At 45.4% G+C, this 24,845-nt stretch overlaps 1 protein-coding gene across 2 annotated transcripts in view; it reads right to left on the reverse strand.

Moving 5' to 3' along the window:
- The window catches only part of TRAPPC12 (trafficking protein particle complex subunit 12), an 88,267-nt gene that overhangs the window by 43,723 nt on the left and 19,699 nt on the right, over positions 1-24,845 (reverse strand). For both annotated transcript variants that reach the window (XM_001502898.5, XM_005600235.4), the window contains exons 4-5: positions 7,562-7,675; positions 5,688-5,826 (exon numbers count right to left, since the gene is read on the reverse strand). In XM_001502898.5, the coding sequence (XP_001502948.2) occupies positions 5,688-5,826; positions 7,562-7,675 (253 nt within the window). The remainder of the gene's footprint in view (positions 1-5,687; positions 5,827-7,561; positions 7,676-24,845) is intronic.

A 24,845-nucleotide genomic window follows, 5' to 3' on the forward strand; every position in this document is an offset into this window, starting at 1 on the left:
AGCAATCTGTTCTAGTGTGATAATTACATAATCAAAAATAATTAAGTTAAAAGTTTAATTTTCCTTAAAATTAAAGAAAGAAGGCTATTTATTACAGGCATATGAAGAATGACTCTCCAAAGGAAAACAACGTGTAGGGTTTGGAGGAAGATCTTAAAGCCCTAAGAACAGTAATTCTGAAGTTGTCAACAATAAGGAAAAACAAAAACACTCAATTTTGGGAAAAAAGCTGGCGTGTACGACCCCCTGCCATTCCCACCCCTACCCTGGAAGCTGGGGTGGCTGTAGGCTTCCAGACAGGGCTGGACGCTCCCTGGGCTGTACAACTGAGGGTCCAGTTCCATTCTTGTGCTTTTGACACCTTCTACCTGCACAGCCAGCAATGATGTGTGACAATTACAGGTGGAAAAGCTCAGCGGCCAAGTGTAACCTAACGTGCCAAATCTGTGGTGTGTCCCACAGGGGTGTCCTGAAGCCGTGGGGGCCTTCAAGTTAACGAGAGGATGCAGGCGGTCGGCTCACTGCCTGCTGTTTTCTAAATAAGAATCTGAGCTTTGAAGAACCTCTTCTCACCCCACTGTATGAAGTCTGAGCAAAAGCTTGATGCAAGCAGCTCCTACCCTGAGTACTAGGGATGGACACACAGCTTAAGAAGGGAGGAAGCTATACATGCAGTGGAAGAAGAGCACAAGCAAAGGGAGGACAGAGGGGGAGGGATGAGAAAGGACAAGAGCAGATTAAAGGGCCTGTGTCCTCAGGCTTTCAGTGGCATTGTGGACTCCCCCAAACCACTCAGAACTCAGGGAGGCGGGCCTGGGTCTGTTCAGTGCTCACTGTCATCGTTCTTCCTTGTGAACAAGAGGGGGAATTCCAAACAACTGATTAAAGACAGTGCTGTGCGGGGCAACAAAAGATCCCGAATTGCTAAAGCAATCCTGAGAAAGAAGAACAAAGCTGGAGGCATCACAATCCCTGACTTCAAAGCATACTACAAAGCTACAGTAATCAAAACAGCATGGTACTGGTACAAAAACAGGTGCACACATCAATGGAACAGAACTGAAAGCCCAGAAATAAAACCACACATCCATGGACAGCTAATCTTTGACAAAGGAGCTGAGGGCCTACAATGGAGGAAAGAAAGTCTCTTCAACAAATGGTGCTGGGAAAACTGGACAGCCACATGTAAAAGAATGAAAATTGACCATTCTTTTTCACCATTTACAAAAATAAACTCAAAATGGATCAAAGACCTAAAGATTAGGCCTGAAACAATAAGTCTTCCAGAAGAGAATATAGGCAGTACACTCTTTGACATCAATTTCAAAAGAATCTTTTCGGACACCATAACCCCTCAGATGAGGGAAACAATAGAAAGAATAAACAAATGGGACTTCATCAGACTAAAGAGCTTCTTCAAGGCAAGGGAAAACAGGATTGAAACAAAAACACAGCCCACTAATTGGGAAAAAATATTCACAAGTTATTTATCCAACAAAGGGTTAATCTCCATAATATATAAAGAACTCACACAGCTCAACAACAAAAAAATCAAACAACCCGATCAAAAAATGGGCAGGAGACATGAACAGACATTTCTCCAAAGAAGATATATGGATGGCCAATAGACACATGAAAAGATGCTCATCATCACTAATCATCAGGGAAATGGAAATCAAAACTACACTAAGATATCACCTTACACCTGTTAGAATGGCAAAAATATCCAAAACCAAGAGTGACAAATGTTGGAGAGGCTGTGGAGAAAAAGGAACCCTCATACACTGTTGGTGGGAATGCAAACTGGTGCAGCCACTATGGAAAACAGTATGGAGATTCCTCAAAAGGTTGAAAATAGAAATACCTTATGACCCAGCCATCCCACTACTGGGTATCTATCCTAAGAACCTGAAATCAGCAATTCCAAAAGTCCCATGCACCCCTATGTTCATTGCAGCATTATTCACAATAGCCAAGACATGGAACCAACCTAAGTGCCCAGCAACTGATGATTGGATAAAGAAGATATGGCATATATACACAATGGAAGACTACTCAGCCATAAAAAAGGACAAAGTCGTCCCATTCACAACAACATGGATAGACCTTGAGGGTATTATGTTGAGTGAAATAAGCCAGACAGAGAAAGACGAACTCTGTATGACTCCACTCATAGGTGGTAGTTAACATATGGACAAAGAGAACTGATCGGTGGTTACCAGGGGAAAGGACGGGTGGGGGGAGGGCACTAAGGGTGAAGTGGTGTACCTACAACATGACTAATAATAATGTACAACTGTAATTTCACAAGGTTGTTAACTATCATAATCTTAATTAAAAAAAAAAAAAAGACAGTGCTGTGCATGTGGAAACACGCACAACTTTGTCCTCTGAGAGAGGCTGAAAGTAATTGTAGGAAATGGCTGGAAATGTCAGAGAAATACATAATACCACAATACTAATTCGTCTCTTGGATGAAAATTAAAAAAACAAAACACTTCATGATTTTTACTCAAGATTTATTACATGTCTCATTATGAATATTCTGAATGGGTAAAAATTATGCCCAATGTTTAAATAAAATATATTAAAGCTCATTCATAAAAGTTATTTGTTCATTTGTATAGTTATAGCCTCCTTTTTAAAGCACATTTTAATGACTTGCTGAACTTATATATTACAAAATAAAATGAAACGAATGAATCAAAATGTTACATTGATGCTTGTTACACAAAAAATGAGAAGAAAATCAGTAAACATTCAGCATAGCATTGTGGATGAATGTTAACACACTTTAGCTAAAGTATATGTATGATTTGTGTCTATTTCATAATTTAAATTAGCTGCTTAATGATACACGGCTACTGTCTTCTCTTTCTCTGTATCCCAATGCAATTTAATCTCAGGCGGAATCAGAAGCGTGCTTTCTAGTCTGAGCATCCTTAGGAAAAAAATGTCCTCAGAGTTGGGAAGGATGACAGGGAATTCTATACCTGAATCCAGTGATTTTATTCCTTATTTTACAGGAAATTCAGCATCATCTCCATCAAACCTCTCTCCTTACAGATGAGTGAACAGTGTGCCAGTCTACAGGACCCTATCACACACACAGTACAGGATCATAAAATGGGACTGACTAGGTGATGTTAGGTGTTCTGAGTGGCGACGGTTAGAAATCAGTGAGGGCCACAGGGAATACCTGCTTTTGAGTCTCTTATTCATTCTTAAAACATGTGTGGTAAATTCAGAAGCAGCTGATGTATGGATAGTCACTCTGAGCCTACGATTCAGGTGGATGGCAACAGGGAGAGAAACCAGAGCCTTTCGCGCAGCTGTGTGCTTAGGTGCCTGCTGGTTTAGAGCCAGTGAAACAAGGGCCTGTGTGCTCAAAGGTCTGAGTTTTTGTCAGCAGCAGACAAAATAGCCTCAGTGCTGTGGGCCACCCCCCAGGCCTCGAGCAGGATCAGGCGGGAGGGCAGGGGGTGGCGGGGAGCTCGGCTGCAGTCAGGCAGAGAGGGAAGAAACCTTCTGGGGTGGAAGTCTGCCCACCGCCTTCTATGGAAGGGGTAGACCTCCAAGGCTAGAAAGTGATACGAGAAAGGAACACCGTTGATTTATGAGCTAGAGAAGTATCCCCTGAAGAACCAGGAGAGGGCTGTGCCTCTCCACACGCCACATTTCACATTTCCAGCGCGCAGGTGGACGTGGGACTCACCCACATGCCTAGGGACAGATGAGATGTCCTCAAGAAGAGGGAGGATGCACCCAGCCCTACACCCCACGGACCGAGCTCAGGACCCCCTGGGGGCTTCCTGGACTGCAGTGTGGGAGGAGAAACTTTCTGAGAGAGGAGCTCAAGATGTGTCTACCTGACCTAAGCAGACACAAGTTGGACCCCTGGAGCAGCAGCAGCCAGGCTGGGTGAGCAAGCCTGGGAGCCCCCAACTCCCTCCCTCGACCTGAGGGGCCGCGCCGAGGAGGCTGGGTGTGCTGCTGACACTCGGCTCACAAGGGCTCCTCCTGGGGAGGCTAGCTGCACCTGACGGCCACTGGGCGGTCACGAGTTTCATGAAGCCAGGACTAGGGCCCTGACCCTGAGTCTACCCTGCCTCGCTGGTTCACTTCCACTCAATTAAGCAGCCCAGTCAAGATAATCGCTCTGATTTCTGTCCTGTTTTAGGGATTAAAATCTACCTTTTTCTATTTTTTTTCTACAGGAGTAAGTTCCCTTAGTCAGAAGGAATAAACAGAATATTAATAGTGGTAAGGCTAAAGGTCTAGGAGTACCCTGTGCTAAAAACCCTCCTTCAAGTCTGGGAAAGCCCAGGTGACGCAGAGAATGCCTGCCAGCCCCACCTGTGAAGGCAAAGGTGCTGCGGAACAAGGCGCTGAGAAGAAAGAGAGCTTCCCCGCTCCATGCTCCCTCCGCAGAAGCGGGATCTGAATTTTAAGGAAGAACACCACAAAAGGAAGTTGAGAAATTTGTTTTTACTTCCAGTCTTCTCAGTTCATCTATTTACCTACTAACATCAACCAAGTTAAGATCTTGACTTATTTTTTGAAACTTCTACGACAATTATTATCTTTATTATTAATCAGGACTGTACTCGAGTGTACTATTCCATATTTTCTGCCTCGAACAGGCTCTGCATTTCCTGACAACCAGGAACCGTTTTGTAGCTGCGCTGCTGCAGCCCACAGATGCTGACCAGTTGATCTTACAAAAGACGGCAGCACTCTACAGCATGTTACTGATGACTAGGAAGAGAATGAGAAAACAGCCAATGCAGTAACTACTGTGCGCCACCACGGCTCTAAGCAACTACATACGTGACCTCGTGTAACCTTCAGGACACGTGGGAAGGAGGCGTTATCATCCCTGTTATACTGACAAGGACACTGGGGCACAGAGACGCTGAATCGCCTGCCCAGTTCCCACATGAGAAAAGTGGAGCCTCCAGGATCTCCCGGAAGTCTGAAAGACCAGCTTTCAGTAACTCTGCTGATGCTGCCTCTCAGCACAAGTCCTTCCAAAATTGCTGTCTATTTCATACAAACATGTGATGGGTTTCAAACATATTTACAAAGTTCTCCACTGAGAGACGTTCATTCCACCTCAAGCTGCTACACCCCAGGAGGCCCATCATACCCAGCCCTCTCCCTTCCCCTTATTTCTTGCCACGCTCCGACAACCACCCCATGCTGGAGCCTCAGTTTCCAAACAGTGGCGTGACCTGTTAGTGGGATGCAACCAGACTTTTAAGTAAGTTAAATCAGAACAGAGACTAGCAGAAAAAGGCTCAGAACAAGTATTGCCGCACAGCTGCTTCCGTTTCGTTTCTGTGAGTGTATTTGTACTAAGTCAGGAGATAAGATTCTTCTTCACTCTGGAGGACAGTCAACAAGTCTGAACGTCCATCGCTCAGCCCTTATACCAAATCCCACTGCTGCTCCACAGCAGGTGCTTGAGAAACGCTTGTTAAAGGACAAATGGATGTGTCTGTGAGTACATCCTGATTGGTGTATTTAGAAAACTGAGCAAGGTCATTCTGGGAGTCAGTCCTGTTGTTAAGCCACGTATCTGATTTTTCAGGGCTGGACAAATAAGGAAAACAGAGGATACTGAATTATGTGCAAAGGAAAGCAAAATACATGCCAAGGCACAAAGACAACCAACACTGTCTTACCCCTGCGCCCAGGGTACACGTGAGGGTAGTATTCATAATAGAGGTCGGGCTGATCTAGATTTCCAAAAGGCTCAAACTCCATTTCGGCATTCTGGAAGAGGCCCAACTTGACCAGCAGTGCCAGCCTCACAAACCAAAGCTGAAAACACAAAACATAATGGAAACAACAGGTTATCCATGTATATCACATTCAGAAATTCTTATTTCCTGTTAACTTATCAGAGCTAGATTTCTAATATATTGAAACCAGGGCTAAAGTAACTTTCTTTGCACATTTGCATAGCTACATGTTTATAAAAATACTCGAGATTAACAACAACAATGTAAATTATTTTGTTTGCTTCAACTTAATTCAACAATACTTACTGAGCAGGGTGTGTGTGCAAAGTACTATGCTAGGTATCAGGACGGTAAGAACAGACCATCCCCTCCCCAGAAGAGAGTACAATCTAGGGGGTGGGGAGGATGGTGAAGTGAGGACACAGGAATGAATCAAGCAAGGAGGGAAGGGACAGCAAGGAAGGCCAGGAGCGCAGTGGACATGGCTGTGTCTGGGGAAGGGCTGGGGGAGAGTATGGAATCTCCAAAGGCAGAGGCCGAGGAGGGCCGTGCGGCGACAGGGGCAGGACGCAGGCAGAGAGGGAGTCGACGTGTGTGAGCAGTCAGCTCCGCGCGGCCAGAACACAGAGCACCTTCAAGAAATGACGGAAGACAAAGGAAAGAGTTCCAGAATCAGAGCCTTTGAGAACCAGAAGGTGCCTCAGAAATGCCCCAGCTCAATCTCATTTTACCAACAAGAAAATGAGGCCCAGCAAGAGGGGCTGCTCCAGATCACAGAGCCTGGAGCAGAACTGGAGGTGGGCATCAGGGGGACGTCCTCTGCGACACGCCTTGCTGCTGAGAGCCCTCTGTCAGGGCTTGTCACAGGCGAGAAGACTACATTTGAGTGGGCGGGCAACGGGAAGCTGCTCAGAGGTTCTGAGCAGGACAGCGGGTGGGGGGGGGGGGGTCAAAGCTGTGCTCTATGAAGATTACTCTGGCGGCAGTTTACTGAACTACCGTGAACAGAGGCTGAATCCAGTTCACTCAGGAGGCTGAAGCAACACTCCCGTGAGGGCCTGAACTGGGTAGTGACGGGCTTGAGAGATGTGGAAGGAAAACCCGCTAGGATTTAGCCCCACTGCGGGAGAGGTGAGGGGGACACAGCACAGCGACGGTCGGCGCTGTTCCTCTGACCCCCGCCCACGGTCATGGCGGTGCAGAAGTGGGGGGAACAGGAGCTTGCACCCAGTCAGTCCTCTCCAAGCTCTTCCTGGTTCTGGAGTCTGGAGGCTCCCGGGTGAGTCAGAGTAACACTTAGAAAACTCCCCCTGGAGGGAAGAACTGAAGGATTCCTACAGCTCTTCCTCCCTGTCAGAGGGTTTCCTTTCACTCACAACTCTATTTCCTACCTTCCTTCTTTTTTTTAAATTCAAGAGCAAGTGCTATCACAACGACTGGGGAGCGCAGACACATGGCCCAGCGCCCATCCCCTCGTGGGTGGCGCCTGTCACTGTTTCTCCAGGCCCAGACAGGCCTTGGAACCCTTCACAGCTCAGGGTCCTCGCCATCACAAGGGCAGCCCCTCGTGGCCTCACTATGAGCACGGCTGAGCCTTGGGGTGTGGAGGCCACTTGGCCACAGGGCGGAGTGAGAACTCCAGTTCACTCCAGGTTGGTCAGGAAAGGACAAACTAGAGCGATCTCAGGCTGAGACTAAATCTGGGATACGAAAATCCACTTTTTGTTCTCAAGTTGTTCTTACTGGCATGAAAGGCCATGGTCCCTTCCATTCCCCAAAGGATGATAACCCAGAGAACAGGTCAGGGGCTGTACCTGCAGTGAGTCTGCCGTATGGCTGGTAGGCAGCCCGCTCTTGCCGTAGCCTTGGCCGTGGGCCGTGAGGAGGCGCCCGCACAGGTCCACTGCTGCCCTCCAGTTTCTGCAGCTCTGTAAGACATGGTGGAACGCATAACCAAAAACACCACCACCCAAACACGCGGTGCTCGCTGTGCTGGACGCAGCTCCATCGCCATCTGTGACAAGGACGAGGCCAGACAGCTGCCAGCACCGAGAATGCCTTTCGTCAACGTTGCATGTGCAATTAGGCAAGAAGGATGCCAAGCATGAGGTGCAGTTCAAGATAAGCAAATCATCAAACCACTAAAATTTAACAACTGAGAGGACATGGGGAGGAGAATTTTTGTTGGAAAGCTCTCCCCTGCCCTTAAGTCTATAAGACTGCTTTCCTTTTTATTTAGCAAGATAACTCTATCTTGCGAATTTTATCAATTTAAAATCAATAATTTAATTTGATGCTGTGTTAAATACATTTATTTGTACCTGTAAGATCTGCATGTGAGTATAAATAAGTCATTTTGGAGGGCCAGCCTTGTGGCGTCGTGGTTAAGTTCGTGCACTCCACTGCGGTGGCCTGGGGTGTGAGTGTTCAGATGCTCCGTGTGGTCCTACACACTGCTTGTCAAGCCGTGCTGCGGCGGCATCCCACATACAAAATAGAGGCAGGTTGGCACAGTTGTTAGCTCAGCGACAATCTTCCTCAAGCAAAAAGAGGAAGATTGGCAACACATGTCAGCTCAGGGCCAATCTTCCTCTCACACACACACACACAAAATACATAAAAAAGTGGTTTTGTATGTTTAAGGTGATTCTATTTTATCAATATAAAAAAAAATCACTGAAGTATGCTAGCATGACATTTTATAAGCCAGTCTATCAACACACAGCGTACTTTCATATTATTTCATATTACAACTTGAACCATAGAAACCCTGGCTGACATTGACATATTGGCTCACCAATTTGGGCTTACTGTGTTTATCTTTGCCGTAATGCAATAAACAAAGAAGCGTTGGTAGGCAAATGAATGGGAAAATATTATCACAGAGAATGTACAAACCCCTTAAGAAGCTAAAAGTAGATGCTCAATATGGACTGTCTCAATTTAACAGGCACTACCTTTGGACGCTATAGATGTACTCGTTTATATAGTCGGTCGCCAAATGGGCTTGAAGTCTCTGCAGACCATGGCAGAGACCAGGCTCCATGGGCAAAGTGGCGAGTGAACACACATCCTTGCACACATTACTCTGAGGATCTAGCAAAGAAGGTAGACATTAAACAGTATTTTTTTCAAGAATTAATTAAATGATTTTGTGTGTATGCAAAGTGCTTTTTAAAAATTTTAATTGAGTTCCTAATAGTTTACATCAATATGAGATTTGAGTTGTAGGTTATTTCTTGACTGTCACCACATAAGTGCTCCCCTTCACCCCCTGTGCCCAACCCCACCCCCCTTCCCCTGGTAACCACTGAACGGTTTTCTTTGTCCATATGTTTGTTTATATTCCACATATGAGCGAAATCATCTGGTGTTTGTCTTTCTCAGTCTGGCTTATTTCGCTTAGCATAATTCCCTCCAGGTTCTTCCATGTTGTTGCAAATGGCATGAATCTGTCTTTTTTATGGCTGAGTAGTGTTCCATTGTGTATATACACCACATTTTCTTTATCCAGTCATTGGTCAGTGGGCACTTGGATTGTTTCCATGTCTTAGCTATTGTGAATAGTGCTGCAACGAACACAGGGGTGCATATGTTACCTTGGATTGTTGATTTCAAGTTGTTTGGATAGATACCCAATAGTGGGATAGCTGGGTCATATGGTAGTTCTATTTTTAGTTTTTTGAGGAATCTCCATACTGTTTTCCATAGTGGCTGCACCAGTTTGCATTCCCACCAGCAGTGTATGAGGGTTCCCTTTTCTCCACACCTTCTCCAACATTTGTTATTTTTAGTCTTAGTGATTATAGCCATTTTAACAGGCATAAGGTGGTATCTTAGTGTAGTTTTGATTTGCATTTCCCTGATGATTAGTGATGTTGGACATATTTTCATGTGTTTATCAGCCAACTGTATACCTTCTCTGGAAAAATGTCTGTTCATATCCTCTGCCCATTTTTTGATCAGGTTGTTTGATTTATTCTTTTAGTTGTGACTGTAAATGGAATTGTATTCTTGAGTTCTCTTTCTGTAAATTTGTTATTGGAGTATAGAAAAGCAATTGATTTTCCTAACTTGATTTTGTACCCTGAAACTTCACTGTAGTCATTAATTATTTCTATTAGTTTTCTGATGGATTCTTTGGGGTTTTCTATATATAAGATCATGTCGTCAGCAAGCAGCGAGAGTTTCACTTCTTCCCTCTCTATTTGAATTCCTTTTATTCCCGTCTCTTGCCTAATTGCTCTGGCTGAAACCTCCAGTACTATGTTGAATAAGAGTGATGATAGTGGACATCTTTGTCTTGTTCCCATCCTCTGGGGGATGGCATTTAGTTTTTGCCCACTGAGTATGATGTTGGCTGTGAGTCTGTCATATATGGCCTTTATTATGTCGAGGTAATTTCCTTCTATCCCCATTTTGTTAAGAGTTTTTATCATAAAAGCTGTTGGATCTTGTCAAAAGCTTTCTCTGCATCTATTGAGATGATCATGTGGTTTTTATTCCTAAATTTGTTGATGTGGTGTATCACGTTGATTGATTTGCAGATGTTGAACCACTGCTGTGTACCTGGTATAAACCCTACTTGATCATGATGTATGAACCTTTTGATGTATTGCTAAATTCGGGTTGCCAAAATTTTGTTGAGGATTTTTGCATCTATGTTCATCAACAATATTGGCCTGTAGTGTTCCTTTTTTGCATTGCCCTTGTCAGGCTTTGCTATCAGAGGGATGCTGATCTTGTAGAATGCGTTAGGAAGCGTTCCATCTTCCCTAATTTTCTGGAATAGCTTGAGAAGGATAGGTAGTAAATCCTCTCTGAAAGTCTGGTAGAATTCCCTAGGGAAGCTGTCTAGTCCTGGGGTTTTATTCTTTGGGATGCTTTTGATTACTGTTTCAATCTCTTTCCTTGTGATTGGTCTATTCAGATTGTCTGTTTCTTCTTGATTCAGCTTTGGGAGGTTGTAAGAGTCTAAGAATTTATCCATTTCCTCTCAATTATCCATTCTGTTGGCATATAGTTTTTCGTAGTATTCTCTTATAATCCGTTGTATTTCTGTGGTGTCTGTTATGTCTCTTCTTTCATTTCTAATTTTGTTTATCTGAGTTTTCTCTCTTTTTTCTTTGTAAGTCTGGTTAGGGGTTTGTCAATTTTATCTATCTTCTCAAAGAACCAGCTCTTTGTTTCACTGATCCTTTCTACTGCCTTTTTTGTTTCAATAGAATTTACTTCCGCTCTGATTTTTATTATTTCTCTCCTCCTGCTGACTTTGGGCTTCGTTTGTTCTTCTTTTTCTAATTGAGCTGGGTGTAATTTGTGATTACGTATTTGGGATTTTTTGGATGGAGTGTTCTATATATGTTTATTAAGTCCAATTGGTTTAACTTTTCATTTAATTCCACTGTTTCCTTGTTGATTTTCTGTCTGGGTGATCTATCCATTGATGTGACTGGAGTGTCGAGGTCCCCTACTATTATTGTGTTATTATTAATATCTTCTTTTAGGTTAATAGTTGCTTTATGAACTTTGGTGTTCCTGTGTTGGGTGCAGAGATATTTATAAGTGTTATTTCTTCCTGATGGAGTGTCCCTTTGATCATTATATACTGCCCCTCTTTGTCTCTCTTTACCTGTCTCATCTTAAAGTCTACTTTGTCTGATATAAGTATTGCGACACCTGCTTTCTTTTATTGCCATTGGCTTGGAGTATCATCTTTCATCCCTTCACTCTGAACCTGTGTTTGTCATTGGAGCTGAGATATGTTTCCTGGAGGCAGCATATTGTTGGGTCTTGTTCTTTAATCCACCTCGCCACTCTGTTTCTTTTTTATTGTAGAATTCAGTCCATTTACATTTGGGGTGATTACTGATGTATAAGAGGGCTTAATGCTGTCATTCTATCATTTGTTTTCCAGTTTTCCTGCATTTCCTTTGTGTCTTGTCCTGTGTGTTTTGGTCTACCCACTGAATTATGTAGTTTTTTATGATGTGTTTCTTTGTTTTCTCCTTATTTATTCTTTGTGTCTCTGTTCTGCTTTTTTGTTTAGTGGTTACCCTGAGGTTTGTTTTCAGAATCTCGTGTACAAGATAGTCCATTTTCTGATGGCCTCATTTCCTTAGTCTCAACTGATTCAGTCCCTTTCCTCCTCCCCTCCTAAGTTGTTTTTCTCATATCTTATTCCATCTCGTGTTGTGAGTTTGTGGTTAAAATGAGAGGATTATCTGTTTTTGGTGTTTTCCTTCCCTTTAGCTTAATGCTATACTTGAGTATTTGCTATCCTAATCTGATCCTGTCTATCTTTTTATCTCCTTACTCTGTTTTGTGATACCTTTCTCCCTTTTTTCTTTTCGGGTATGAGGGCCTTCTTGAGGATTTCTTGCGCGTGTGTGGGGTGTCTCATGGCTATGGAGTCTCTTAGCTTTTGTTTGTCTGGGGAAGCTTTTTCTCCTTCATCTCTAAAGGATATTTTTCTGGATAGAGTATTTTTGGCTGAAGATTTTTGTTTTTTAAAGATTTGAATATGTTGTTCCCTTCTCTCCTAGCTTGTAAGGTTTCTGCAGAGAAATCCACTGAAAGCCTGACAGGGGTTCCTTTGTAAGTTATTTTCTTCTGCCTTGCTGCCCTGAGTATTCTTTGTCATTCATTTTTGCCAGTTTTACTACTGAATGTCTTGCAGTAGGTCTTTTTACATTGGCAAATATAGGAGAGCTGGAAGACTCTTCCACATAGATTTCCCTCTCTTTCACTAGGTTTGAGAAGTTCTCTCCTATTATTTCTTTGAACACACTCTCTGCGCCACTCTCCTTCTCTTCTCCTTCTTGAATATCTATAATTCTTATGTTGCGTTTCCTCATTGAGTTGGATATTTCTCGGAGACTTTCTTCATTTCTTTTTAGTCTTTGTTCTCTCTCCTCCCCTGTCTGGAGCATTTCAACATGTCTATCTTCGATTAATGCTGATACGCTCCTCTATGACGTCCATTCGAGCATTCAGGGAATCCGCATTTTGTTTTATCTCTTCCATTGTGTCTTTCATCTCTAATATTTCTGATTGATTCTTCTTTATAGTTTCCATCTCTTTTGTGAAGTAGCTCCTGAACTCGTTGAATTGCTTCTATACATTCTCTTTTACCTCGTTGAGTTTTTTGATGATAGCTGTTTTGAATTCATTGTTGTTTATCTTACATATTTCTGTGTCCTCAGGACTGCATGCTGGGTACTTGTCATTTTCTCTCTGGTCTGGAGATTTGATGTAGTGCCTGATGTTGTTAAGAGGAGGTAGGTCAGGTCTTTCTCATTCTGATACTATTCGGTTGTAGTTACCACCTATCACCACTGGGTGGGGGTTGAGAGCAGCATATTCTGGGCCCTCCACCTTCAGCCGAGATCTCAAGCAGTGGGGCGGCACAAGGCGGGTGTGGGGAGGGGCGCTATCTCCTGTGTGTGCTCAAGGTTTTCTTGCTCTGCTCTTGCTATCTGGTCTCCTGGGTCTTGGCTTGATGAGGTCACCCTGTGCCAAAGCTTTCACCCCGTTAGAGGGCTTCCCTCTAGGGTACAAGAGCCCCAGGGCGTCCTTGGTGATCCAGTGAATGAGCGACCCCTCCCCTGCTCCCTCCCTCATGGAGCCTCCCACGGGAGCGGCTGCAGTCTTTAGGGGAGGGAGCGCAGTTCTCTCTTACCCCATTCCAGCTCCTCCGACAGGGGCTCCAGCCTCTCTGCCCTCGGTCGTGTGGCTGCTGTGGGTCTCCAAGGTTTTCGTGTTGTGTTAAGATGTCCTCTGTTGGAGTAGGGTTGCCCCTATTTGTTGTATGTTGGAGGAGAGTGAGTCCTGGACAAGTTCACTCTGCCATGATGCTGATGTCACTCCGCAAAGTGCTTCTTGAACAAGAAGCCTAGGACGCTGTGGGAGCATGTCACCAGGTGGGCTGACTTAATCTCAGGGGAGTGTGCGAAGCTGAGAGCTGAAGGAGGAAGAGCTGGGTCAAGAAAGGAAGGCCCTCCAGCTGAGGGAGCCGCATGAATGAGTCCCGGAGGTGCCTCCAAGGACGGAGTGTGTGTGAGGGACATGCCAGCGTGGCTGGAGACGGGCAGTGAGAGGGCGCATGAGGAGATGGAGTGAAAACGCAGGCAGGCCCTCAGCCCCGAGATCCAGGCCCACTGCACAGGCGACAGGAAGCCTCAGACGGGTTTGAGGCAGGGGATGGACATGACGCTGTTTGACAGATGTACACCAGAGTGCGTCAGGTACTCACTTGCTCCTCACGCACCATTCTGCCAGCACCTCCCCCCTGCCAGGCAGAGTCCCAAGTGTGAGGACAAAGAACTTGGCCCTGTTACTGAGAACTGGAGAGGGAAGTGACTCTCAGCTTCCACTGTCACAGGCCCGCAGGCCCGGACCTGGAGCTCCCTGGGGCACAGCCGATGCAGACACTCTGCTGGAGAAGCAGCTGCAGCAGAGTGGGAGCCAGGCCGCAGGCTTTTACTTTTTTTTTTTTTTTTGGTGAGGAAGATTGGCCCTGAGCTAACATCTGTTGCCAATCTTCCTCTTTTTGCCTGAGAAAGATGGTGGCTAACATCACTGCCAATCTTCCCCTATTTTATGTGGACAGCTGCCATAACATAACTTGACGAGTGGTGCTAGGTCCACACTCAGGAGCTGAACCCAGGACCACCAAACCAGAGCGTGTGAACTTAACCACTATGCCACTGGACCAGCCCCAGCCAGCCTTTTACTTTTTAAGAGCGCTGGCATGCCAGCTAACCTTGAGGGGCTGGCAGACTCACGACATCTCGAATTGGCAAAGCTGAAGGGAACTATCCTAGCTGATGGCTGTGAGGATTAAATACAACAATGTATAGGAAAGCATTCAGCACAGTGCGAGCTAGGAAGCAATGAAAAGTGAACAAGGACGATAAACAAGGATGATCGGGTCATGTGACCTGATGCAAGTCAGAAACCCTCCCTGGCTACATGCATCTCAGGATCCTCCAGGTCTTCTCCTGGTCAACTGCTGATGGCTTTCTTTTAATGCTTTTTGATGAGGAAGATTGGCCCTGAGCTAACATCTGTTGCCAATCTTCCTCTTTTTTATTTCTTCCTCAAAGCCCCAGTACATAGTTGTATATCCTAGTTGTAGGTCATTCTAGTTCTTCTATGTGGGATGCTGCCATAACCTGGCCAGATGAGCGGTGTGTAGGTCCACGCCCAGAATCTGAATCAGCGAACCTTGGGCCACTGAAGTGGAGCGTGTGAACCCAACCACTTGGTCACAGGGCCGGCCTCCAGCTCATGACTTTTTAGTGCTGAATAATATTCCATTGTCTGGATGAACCACAGTCTATTCATCCATTCACCTACTGAAGGAAACCTTGGTTGCTTCCAAGTTTTGGCAATTATGAATAAAGCTGCTATAAGCATCTGCATGCAGGTGTTTGTATGGACATAAGTTTCAAGTCCTCTGGGTAAATACCAAGAAACACGACTGCTGGATCATACGGTAAGAGTATGTTGAGTTTTGTAAAAAACTGAAAAACTGCCTTCCAAAGTGGCTGTAGCATGTGCACATCCACCAGCAATGAATGAGAGTTCTGTTGCTCCACATCCTCACCAGCAAGTGGCGTTGTCAGTGTTCTGGATCTTGGCCATTCTAATAGGTGTGTAGTGGTCTCTGTGTTTGATGGACTTTTTTCAATATTTCCTCTTATCCTTGTACCTGCTGCAGCCTGACAGTGAGCTACACAACACATGCCAGAACTGCAAATACAATAGGACAACACAAATGTGATTTCTTAGAATATATCTTGTGGCTTTTCTTTCTTGAGCTGAGGAGACGAGCACACGTATATTACGGTTAGGTTTCTTGCTAGTAAAACCGTCCTTAGACCGCATGATATCTACGTGCACTGAGAGTCTGTGCTCTTCATTATCCTGTTTGCAGTCCCTCAAACAAGTCTGAGAGCTGCCTGTCAACTATGAAGATGAAATTGGAGCCACTTCCCCCAAATGGTCCAAATTGCGACAGCAATGATTTCAAGTAATATAGGATTTCCATGTTCTGGTTGATAGCTCAGAAATATTTTTAGACTGGTTAAGATAATTTACTAAAACTATCTTCAAATGCTTTCTCTGGTCTACATTTCAACACAATAATCACTTTATATAATAAAAGTGGCTATGCATATTCTTCTTGAATTGCAAATGTAGAAAAGTGAGAGGGAAAAATATTCTGCCAAGTTTGAACCACTTCTGTGTATGGATCTAAGCAGATTCTGTATGCAGGGGCAATGAATTACTGCTCTCTTCCCTGACTGCATAGGCCACACATGCCGGCTTTTCTAAACAGAGTTCTCAGGGCAGTCTTCCTCCCAGGAAAGGACCTAAATTGAGGACAAGTAAGAGAGAATCCAGTGAAGAGGGCAGGAGGGGAGTTCCTGTGTGCAAAGCCCTGGTGCACATCGGCCAGAGGCACAAGAGAGGTGGGGCAGAGAAGGGTGGGCCCTGCAGGTGAGGATGAGGGCAGGTAGGGGTGGACCCTACAGGTGAGGATGAGGGCAGAGAAAGGTGGGCCCTGCAGGTGAAGATGAGGGCAGGTAGGGGTGGGCCCGGCAGGTGAGGATGAGGGCAGGTAGGGGTGGGCCCTGCAGGTGAGGATGAGGGCAGGTAGGGGTGGGCCCGGCAGGTGAGGATGAGGGCAGGTAGGGGTGGGCCCGGCAGGTGAGGATGAGGGCAGGTAGGGGTGGGCCCTGCAGGTGAGGATGAGGGCAGGTAGGGGTGGGCCCTGCAGGTGAGGATGAGGGCAGGTAGGGGTGGGCCCGGCAGGTGAGGATGAGGGCAGGTAGGGGTGGGCCCTGCAGGTGAGGATGAGGGCAGGCAGGGGTGGGCCCTGCAGGTGAGGATGAGGGCAGAGAAGGGTGGGCCCTGCAGGTGAGGATGCAGGAAGCAGGTAAGGCCAGGTCAGCCTTTGCAGGCTCCCAAGACCATGCACGTGTCATGATCACATTCTAGAATCATCAGTCCCCTGCAGAGACGGAAAATGAGTCCGAGCAGCTGAGCAGATGTAGACAAAGCATGAGGAAGACGCCCAGCCGTCTGGGCCTGGTGTTGGAGATCTGCGCAGTGCCCGGGCTGCACACAGAGGCAGGGAGCCCAGCCTCCCTCCCTCGTTTCGTGTTGTCTAAGGCTGGTTCTGGGCTCCCACAGAAGAGGTGGGTGGTCACAGCAGAGCTGTGGAGCTGCCCCAGAGAACCTTGTGGCCCACAAGGCCTAAGATACTCCCCTGGGCCCTGAGAGGACCCACAGCCACCTGGCCTGGCCACCTCTACTTCAAGCGGGACGTCCCTTCAAAGGCTTGAGACTGGTCCACAATAAGAAAGGCTTAGAAACCGAGAAACTGCCATAGCAATCTGACAGAGTATTCTATGTCTGTTGCATACAATAATAACAAAGAGGTGGCTTGTGCTTGGTACACGTTTCTCATTTAATTTTCCTCATTATTAGTTAATTTATGTGGAATTTTACACAAGTTTCAATAGGCTATAGGATTGAAAAATTTTAAAAAGTCCCCATCCCTCCAGCACCAAGCTTGAAGGGCATGGCTGTAGGTGGCGTGCAGCAGCGTAGTGGTGCAGAAGTGGGGGAGTGACAAGGCAGGTGACGCTCTGATGTGGGGAGACAGACGGCTGTAGGACAGACTCGAGTCTGACTTGCGCAACCAGGTGGCAGAGGTGCTCTTTGTCAAAATCCCACGCAAGCTCTGAGACAGGGAAGAGGAGAAAGGATCAGAGCTTGGAATCTGAAATTTGATTCAGTCTGACTCTGGACAATGTTGAATTTGAGGGACCTTTGAGATATTCAAGAAAACAAGAAAAATAAACAGCTGGCCACATGGGACTGACGTTTGCAAGAGGCCTGTGCCTGAGACGGAATGTGGGAGAGTGTGCGCATGGAGGGCGAGGAGCAGATGGCGTGGAGGAAAGCCTGGAGGACGAAGAGGAGACTGTCCAGAAGCGCAGCCTGAGGAATCTCACGAGGACGAGGAGCGAGAAGCAGAGGACAGCTGTGTGTCCCGGGGGCAGGAGGAGGCCGCCATGCTGCTGAGAGGCCAGCCGAGGCGGACTGAGCAACAGGAGGATCACCAGTGGCCGCATCGAGAGCTCGTCCCACAGAGAGACCGGGTGGGCAGGCCGGCTGAATGAAATGCATGGAATCAAGGAGAGGGAAGCCTGAGTCACCCAGCTGTTGAGGGGGAGACTAAGGGCTCGTTTCTAACCAAACACTTGAGTGTGTTAAAAAACAAAGGAGAAGGATCTGGCTGGAAAAAGGCTTACTGCATGACAGGAAGAAAGGAAGGAACGAAGTCTGAGGGGAGTGTCGGGGAGGGATTCTGGACACTAACCTCAGCAGGTGTATCTGGCATTGGGCGTGAGGCCTCCATTTCTGCTCTCGAGCTGGGGGAAAGTCATTCATCTTTATGGGCGAGGAGGAGGGGTAGGGTGTGAGGTCTGAAAGAAGTAGAGAGTTTAAAAGGCACTGGAGCAGGCAAGGAAGCCAGCAGGATGGACGGTCCTGCAGGGCTGAAGGCCCACCGGAAGCTGATAACCCTAAGTTTACAGTGTCGCCATGCTGCACTAAGCTGGATGTGGGACTTCGCCAGCAGGCTCAGCAGCCTGGGTGTCAGCACAGAGCAAGCCGGGGTTTTCTGAGACACATGCCCTGAGAGAATGAAGGAGCAAGCTTGCTTGGGATTTTGACAAGAGCATTTCTGAAATGTGGACCATGGAAACGAAGCTTGACAAAGAAGGAAGTGAAGAAACGGGGTTTTGATACACACAATGAGAGCAGGATTAATGGGCTGGATGTGCAATCAAGGAGAAGAATGACGCTGTGGGAGCAGCCGAACATGCTGGCTGGCAGAAGAGGGTGCTGTGACAGGAGGGCGGTGTGTGGCAATTAGTGAATGTGGAGGTGGGGTGGTGTGGCCGATCACAGACTCTAAGTGTGGCCACGGGAGAAAGTGGCTGAAACAGAGTCCAGGAGAGACAGTCAGTGGAGACAAGGGGCTTTAGGAACTGAGGGCTGTGGGGCTGATCAGGCCATCTCAGCGGATGCCGAGGTCATCAGACGAGGGCAAAGGTTTGGCAGAGGATGCTCAGGTATGCTCGTTAGCTACTACTGGCCATGCGACCTCAGGCAAGTTACTACCTGTGCCTCAGTTATCTCATGTAACCTCAAAGTCTGGCAGTTGGCAGCCCCAGAGCTGGAAATGAGAGTGTGATGTTCTGTTTCGACCTTTTTTCTGAGGAAGAGTAGTCCTAAGTTAACATCTGTTGCTAATCTTCCTCATTTCTTGCTTGAGGAAGATTAGCCCTAAGCTAACACCTGTGCCAACCCTCTTCCACTTTATATGTGGGATGCCGCCACAGCATGGCTGACGAGTGGTATAGGTCTGCACTTGGGATCCGAACCTGTGAACCTCAGCCACTGAAGCGGAGCATGGAACTTAACCACTACACTACCAGGCCAGCCCCTGGTGCAATCTGCTTTTGATGAAGATATAACTAATCTCTCCTCCTATTACCCTTCTCCCCTAGTCAGCTGTCTGTGTTCACACCTGTCACATATGCTCACTCTACAATGCCTCCAGCCAGAAACGCCTGCAAGGATGACTATCCTCAAAACCCAGCTCACACCTGATCATAATGATGCCTTTCCCGCCCTGGTGAAGGCACCCTATTCTTATTCTCCCCGCACACACATTCTCAGAGGGGATGGAATTTGGTTCCTGGTGGACAACAATGATTAGTTGCCCTCCAAAGGTTAACCCTAACCAACAAAATCTTCCTCCCTAGTTTTTAATTTGATGCGGGGCTAAGGGTGCGAGCGAGCAATTAGGAAAAGCTGTCTAAAAATGCTCCTCAGGGGGCCAATAATGAAAAACGGGCTAAGAAATACTGCCCTGGGACACGATCCGTCTCATCTGTTCTGTACACGTATTGAGGCATCCAAATTAACTCTGAACTGTGACAGTGTCCTTCTTTCCTTCTGGGTAAGCTCTCAGGGCAATGACCTTACGTAGTACACTGCTTTTTTTTTTTTTTAAAGATTGGCACCTGAGCTAATATCTGTTGCCAATCTTCTTCTTTTTTTCCTTCTTCTCCCCAAAGCCCCCAGTACATAGTTGTATATTCTAGTTGTAGGTCCTTCTGGTTGTGCTATGTAGAATGCCAGCTCAGCATGGCCTGGTGAGCAGTGCCATGTCCGCACCCAGGTCCAAAATGGTGAAACCCCGGGCCGCCAAAGCAGAGCACACAAACTTAACTACTTGGCCAAGGGGCCAGCCCCAGTGCATGGTCTTTTAACTTCTAAAAGTATCTACTTAGTATGGCATCTATCATGTGTAGATGTTCAAAAACTGTGAAATAGTTAATTCATCTAACTACAAAAAGACATTAAAAAAATGCTAACTACACTAGTAACGAAAGAAATACAAATTATGCACTTTACCAGTGAGTTGATCTTCACTAGCCAAAACAAAAAAACAACAACAACAAAGCAAACGCCATCCTGAGCCTAAGAAACGAGAAAAAACAATTTCTAAAAAAGATACACATCAGGGCGCACAGGAAACACAAAAGCAAGCGCATTCACAAGCTGCTGGCAAATGTGCGCTGGCATAACCTTTCTGAAAAGTAACCGAGTGTGTTTTAATAGCTTCAAAACTGTCCATACTCTACCTAGTGACTCTCCTCCTAGGATTTATCCTAAAGAAATCATCACATACGTAGAAAAGATTTCTGTACAAAATGGTTCACCCCAAGATTACTGATACCAGTTTCAGATTACGCAGCTAGTAAAATACGTTTTTAAAGACTTTAATATTGGAACATGCTTCAGATATGATGTTACGTAATAAAAAGATACAAAATTATGAATAAATATAATATGAAGTTTTATGTATATATATATACCCAAATACATACCTATCTATCCATACTCACACAGACAAACCGCCTATACAGACACACATACTAAAATGTTAACCCAGAGTGGTTACATAAACAATTTCTTTCCAGTATTCCTGAAGTAAGAGCATGCTGTTCGTAAAGTGAGGAGACAGCGGTTTGTGAATTACAGGGCGGGCTGCACACCTACGGCAAGAGCCTGCTTGCAGACGAGGCTTTTCTGTCCTGGCTGTCTGCAAACGGATGGCATGCATGTCCACCTGCATCCACGCAGTGGGGGCCCCAGAGGGGACACCCACTCTGTCTCTTAACTAGAGCAGTGCTTGATACGCAGGAGCCAAAGTAATGCTTGTTGAAATAAGACATTATTTTTTACCAAGCATGAAGGTGTAAGTTACTACTAAGTATGACAGTTAAAGCATGAGGAAAGAGGTTTTCTTCTGAAAAAAAAAGAAAGAAAAATAAAGATTTAGCTACAGTAGATGAGGAGCGCCCTGACACGGTACACCCCTAGGGAGCCCCACTGCTGATCTATTTGACAGACCTCAAAGGCAGAGAGAGCGTGTGCGGGTGAAAAAAATATATATCAGAAAATCTGATCATGGACATCTGCATATTTTTGAAACAAATAAGAAATACTTATTATACAGTAAGACTCCTATCTTATTTTATATCCACTATGTATAGATACCCACTACTAATAAAACATTTAAATGTGTAATAAAATTATTTGCAAGTACTTTGCAAATATGAAGCGTTCCATAAATGATTAAAAATAGAAAAATGTGTCATATAAAAAGCCTTCAGCCCTTGCTATGATTTCATATACTAAGATGTGTTTTCTATATTTCAAACCAGATCACTATTAAAAATGAAGTAAAACCTATCATCTTAATTATCTTTTAAGTAAATGTAAATATTTTAAAAAGTGGCTTCTTCCCTAACTGAAAATAGAAAGTAGAAATGTTTATGCTTCTCTTACTGTTTCTCCCAATATAATTTTCTCACAGATGACTGAATATAAAAGATTTCCTGTGATACTTGCCACTGTGGACTGTGTGCGCCATCAGTACTAAGCCCTTTCATGATAATATCGCTGGTCTATAAATGACACGTAGTCATATCTAAACAAACTTACGCTAAGCTGACAGCCACATTTCTACAAGTCAGGATGACCTAACTCCGTGAGACACTAACAAAACAGCAAGTGGCAGGGAGTCTGGGTGCCTCCTTCCCTGTTTGAGGACACGGGTCCATGGGGTAGACACACGAAGCCAGGCTCAGACCCAAAATTCATTCTGCTCCACTCAGGGCCACTGCCATGCAGGACCAGAGGTGACTCAGCTCCTCTAATCCCTACGGTAGATTCGGATTATCTTCTGGTTTGAGAGTCACACAAGCTAGCAGAGGAAACAGAGAGACAAGGATGTCTCATAATAATGTATCATAATTTAAAAAGAAGAGAGGAAAGAGCACAAAGAAGTTGTTAGAAAAGTTTACCATTTACAGTTTATACTTACCCCAAATTTATTTTCCTGATGAGAGAACATAAAATATTCACTTGGCTACAGTTTATTTTGTATTTCCCAAACATTTCCAGGCACAGGAATATTTTCCTTCACACCCAGTGGGGTCAACAAAGACTGTCACTGGCTCTCCATCAGGGGCCTGGTGGCACTGCGCTACCAACCATTCCCAGGGGCGCCTGAGGAGTTGGGTGAAGGCGCTACCTGCAAAGGTGTAGGCAGGGACAGGAGAACCACGAAGGGACAGTGGTGACCCAAGGCCTGGCAAGAGAGTGAGGCATCAGTGTGCCCAGGCCAGAGGTGACAGCTGGCAGGAGAGCTGTGGGTCTCGGAGGAAGGCAGCTCCCGCTGCCTCCCCTCCAAACGGGAGCAGGGCGGGAGGCGAGGGCAGGCAAGGAGGAGTGTACGAGAGAAGCGTGGAGAACGTCAGGGGCAAGCGCCAGATGAGTTTGGTCAGGCCAGATTTTGCTGCCAAAAATGACTTCCAGTTTTCGGGGCCCCCCTGGATTTCAGAGACTGAGATCTCTAAGGGATCCTGGCTGAGGGATTGCGGCTTGTTTTCAAGCATCAGTGCAAGCTGGCACCCTACAGGCAGGCTTCGCACTTTGCTTCTATTGTTCAACACTGCTTTGGAAATTTATCTGTGATGAATGTGGCTCTTGTTCATGTATTTCACTTGCTCCAGAGGATTTAATTGACAGTGTAATATAATTTTCTTTTTCTTGTTGTTGGATAGTAAGGTTTTTAATAAAATTTTTGGCTAATACAAATAATTCAGCAACAAACACTCTTAAACATGTCTTTTTACGTACATGTACCAGGGTTTTTCTAAAGTATATAATCATAAATGGAACTGTTGGATCAAAGGTGACACCAACATTTATTTTATCAATTATTGTTAAACTGCTCTGCAAAGCGGTTATTCCAATGCACTCTCCCACCAACGACGCATGCTGCCATACACACCCTTGTCCGTATGTGGTGTTGCCAATTTGATGCAGTTGAAATGTAGGACATTCTTGTTTTATTTACATTTCTGTGATTCCCAATGAGGCTGAACATTTTTTTCCATGTTTATCAGCTATTTGGTTTCCGTGAACTGCCTCTTCATACCTTTAGCCTGTTCTTCTATTGGGCTATTTCTGTTTCTTTCTAATTAGAGGAAGGTCTTAATGTGTACTTCAAAACTGTTCTCTCCTTCTGTGGCTTGTTTAATGCTGTTTATGGTGTTTTTGTTGTATTGGAGTTTTAAGTTTCAAAGTAGTCAAACTTATCAATCTTTTCCTGAAAGGTTTAGTCTTTCGTATCTTGTTTAAGAAATGCTTCTCTACTCTGAGTGGCTATGAGTCTCCACTATTTTCTGAAATTTAAGAAATTTTGCTTTAATTCATTTGGAATTTATTTTTGTGTGTGCTAAGAGGTAGAGATCTTTTAAATTTTTCCCACTTGAATATCCAATTAATTCTGTGCTATTCATTGCTGGGCTCATCCTCTCCCTGATAACCTGTAAGATCGTTCTTTCCACACAGGTGTGTGTCTCAGGCTCCACTCTGCCCCATGACCCGCCCTGTGCCAATATGGTCCCTGTTCCTCCTCTGACCTGACCGCTCGTTGTGGGGACGGGACAGGCTGTGATAGCCTTTGGTTCCTGTCCTCTGCTGTGGCAGGTAAGTGGTTCCTGTTTCATTTCACCTTCCCCAGCTTTTGTCCTGGCATGAACTTCCAATTAGAAGACATAGGGAACATTTCCTCGTTCGCACATGTGTGAACATGTGTGTGCGTGCGCGTGTGTGTTTGTGGTGGGTTTATTTCTCCAGCCTTGAAAGAGCATGGCCTTCAGCTTTCTGATGGTCCTTTTTGCTCCTCGCCCTTGCCTGAGAGGTGCCGTGGACCCAGCAGGGCCACGGCCTCTCTGTTAACAGAAAAACGCCGGAGGAGACTTGGGCTGGCCTGTGTCCTCCTCCTTCCACTCTACCTGCACAGCTCTGTGGCCTGACTGGTGAGCCAGACAGGAGGTCTGAGGGGGGTCAAGGACAGGCCAGGGTGTCGTGTTGCAAGGCCAGGCACTCCCTTCCTTCTGAGCTGCGGAACCTCGCTGCAGCAGCCTCGAACGCCAGAGCTTAGGATTGCATGCCGCAGCTATTTGAAATTATAATTAGATTTGTTCAGAGTGTTTCTTGCTATTTTTATCTCATTGTTTTCTACCTTCTAGTTCCTCTTCCTGGACCACCATTTTCAATATCAGAAGTCAGAAATGTCTGGTGAAGAAATTATTTTTAAAATTAGAATTTAAAGTATACCACGTAAAACTTTAAGCTCCAGGGAGGAAATCTTTAAAAACATCTCATAATTAGTGTATATGACATGTAAAACCCCGATAATGAAGTCAGTTTGATATGAGAAAAAGACCCAAATTTAAATAAATATTATTATTTTAAACTAATAAAAAAAGACATAGACTCTATTTGAAAAACTGCACGTAGACATTCAACAACTTTCAAAAGATGAGAAAAATAGTCCAATAAAAATCGCTCAAGTAACTAATAGTATGTCTATAACTTTTCCCCATCTACGACTCAAAGGGAATCGTTAATTCTATATATGACACC

The sequence above is a fragment of the Equus caballus genome, chromosome 15 (assembly GCF_041296265.1).
Source record: "Equus caballus isolate H_3958 breed thoroughbred chromosome 15, TB-T2T, whole genome shotgun sequence".
In the NCBI taxonomy this organism is placed as follows: Eukaryota; Metazoa; Chordata; class Mammalia; order Perissodactyla; family Equidae; genus Equus; species Equus caballus.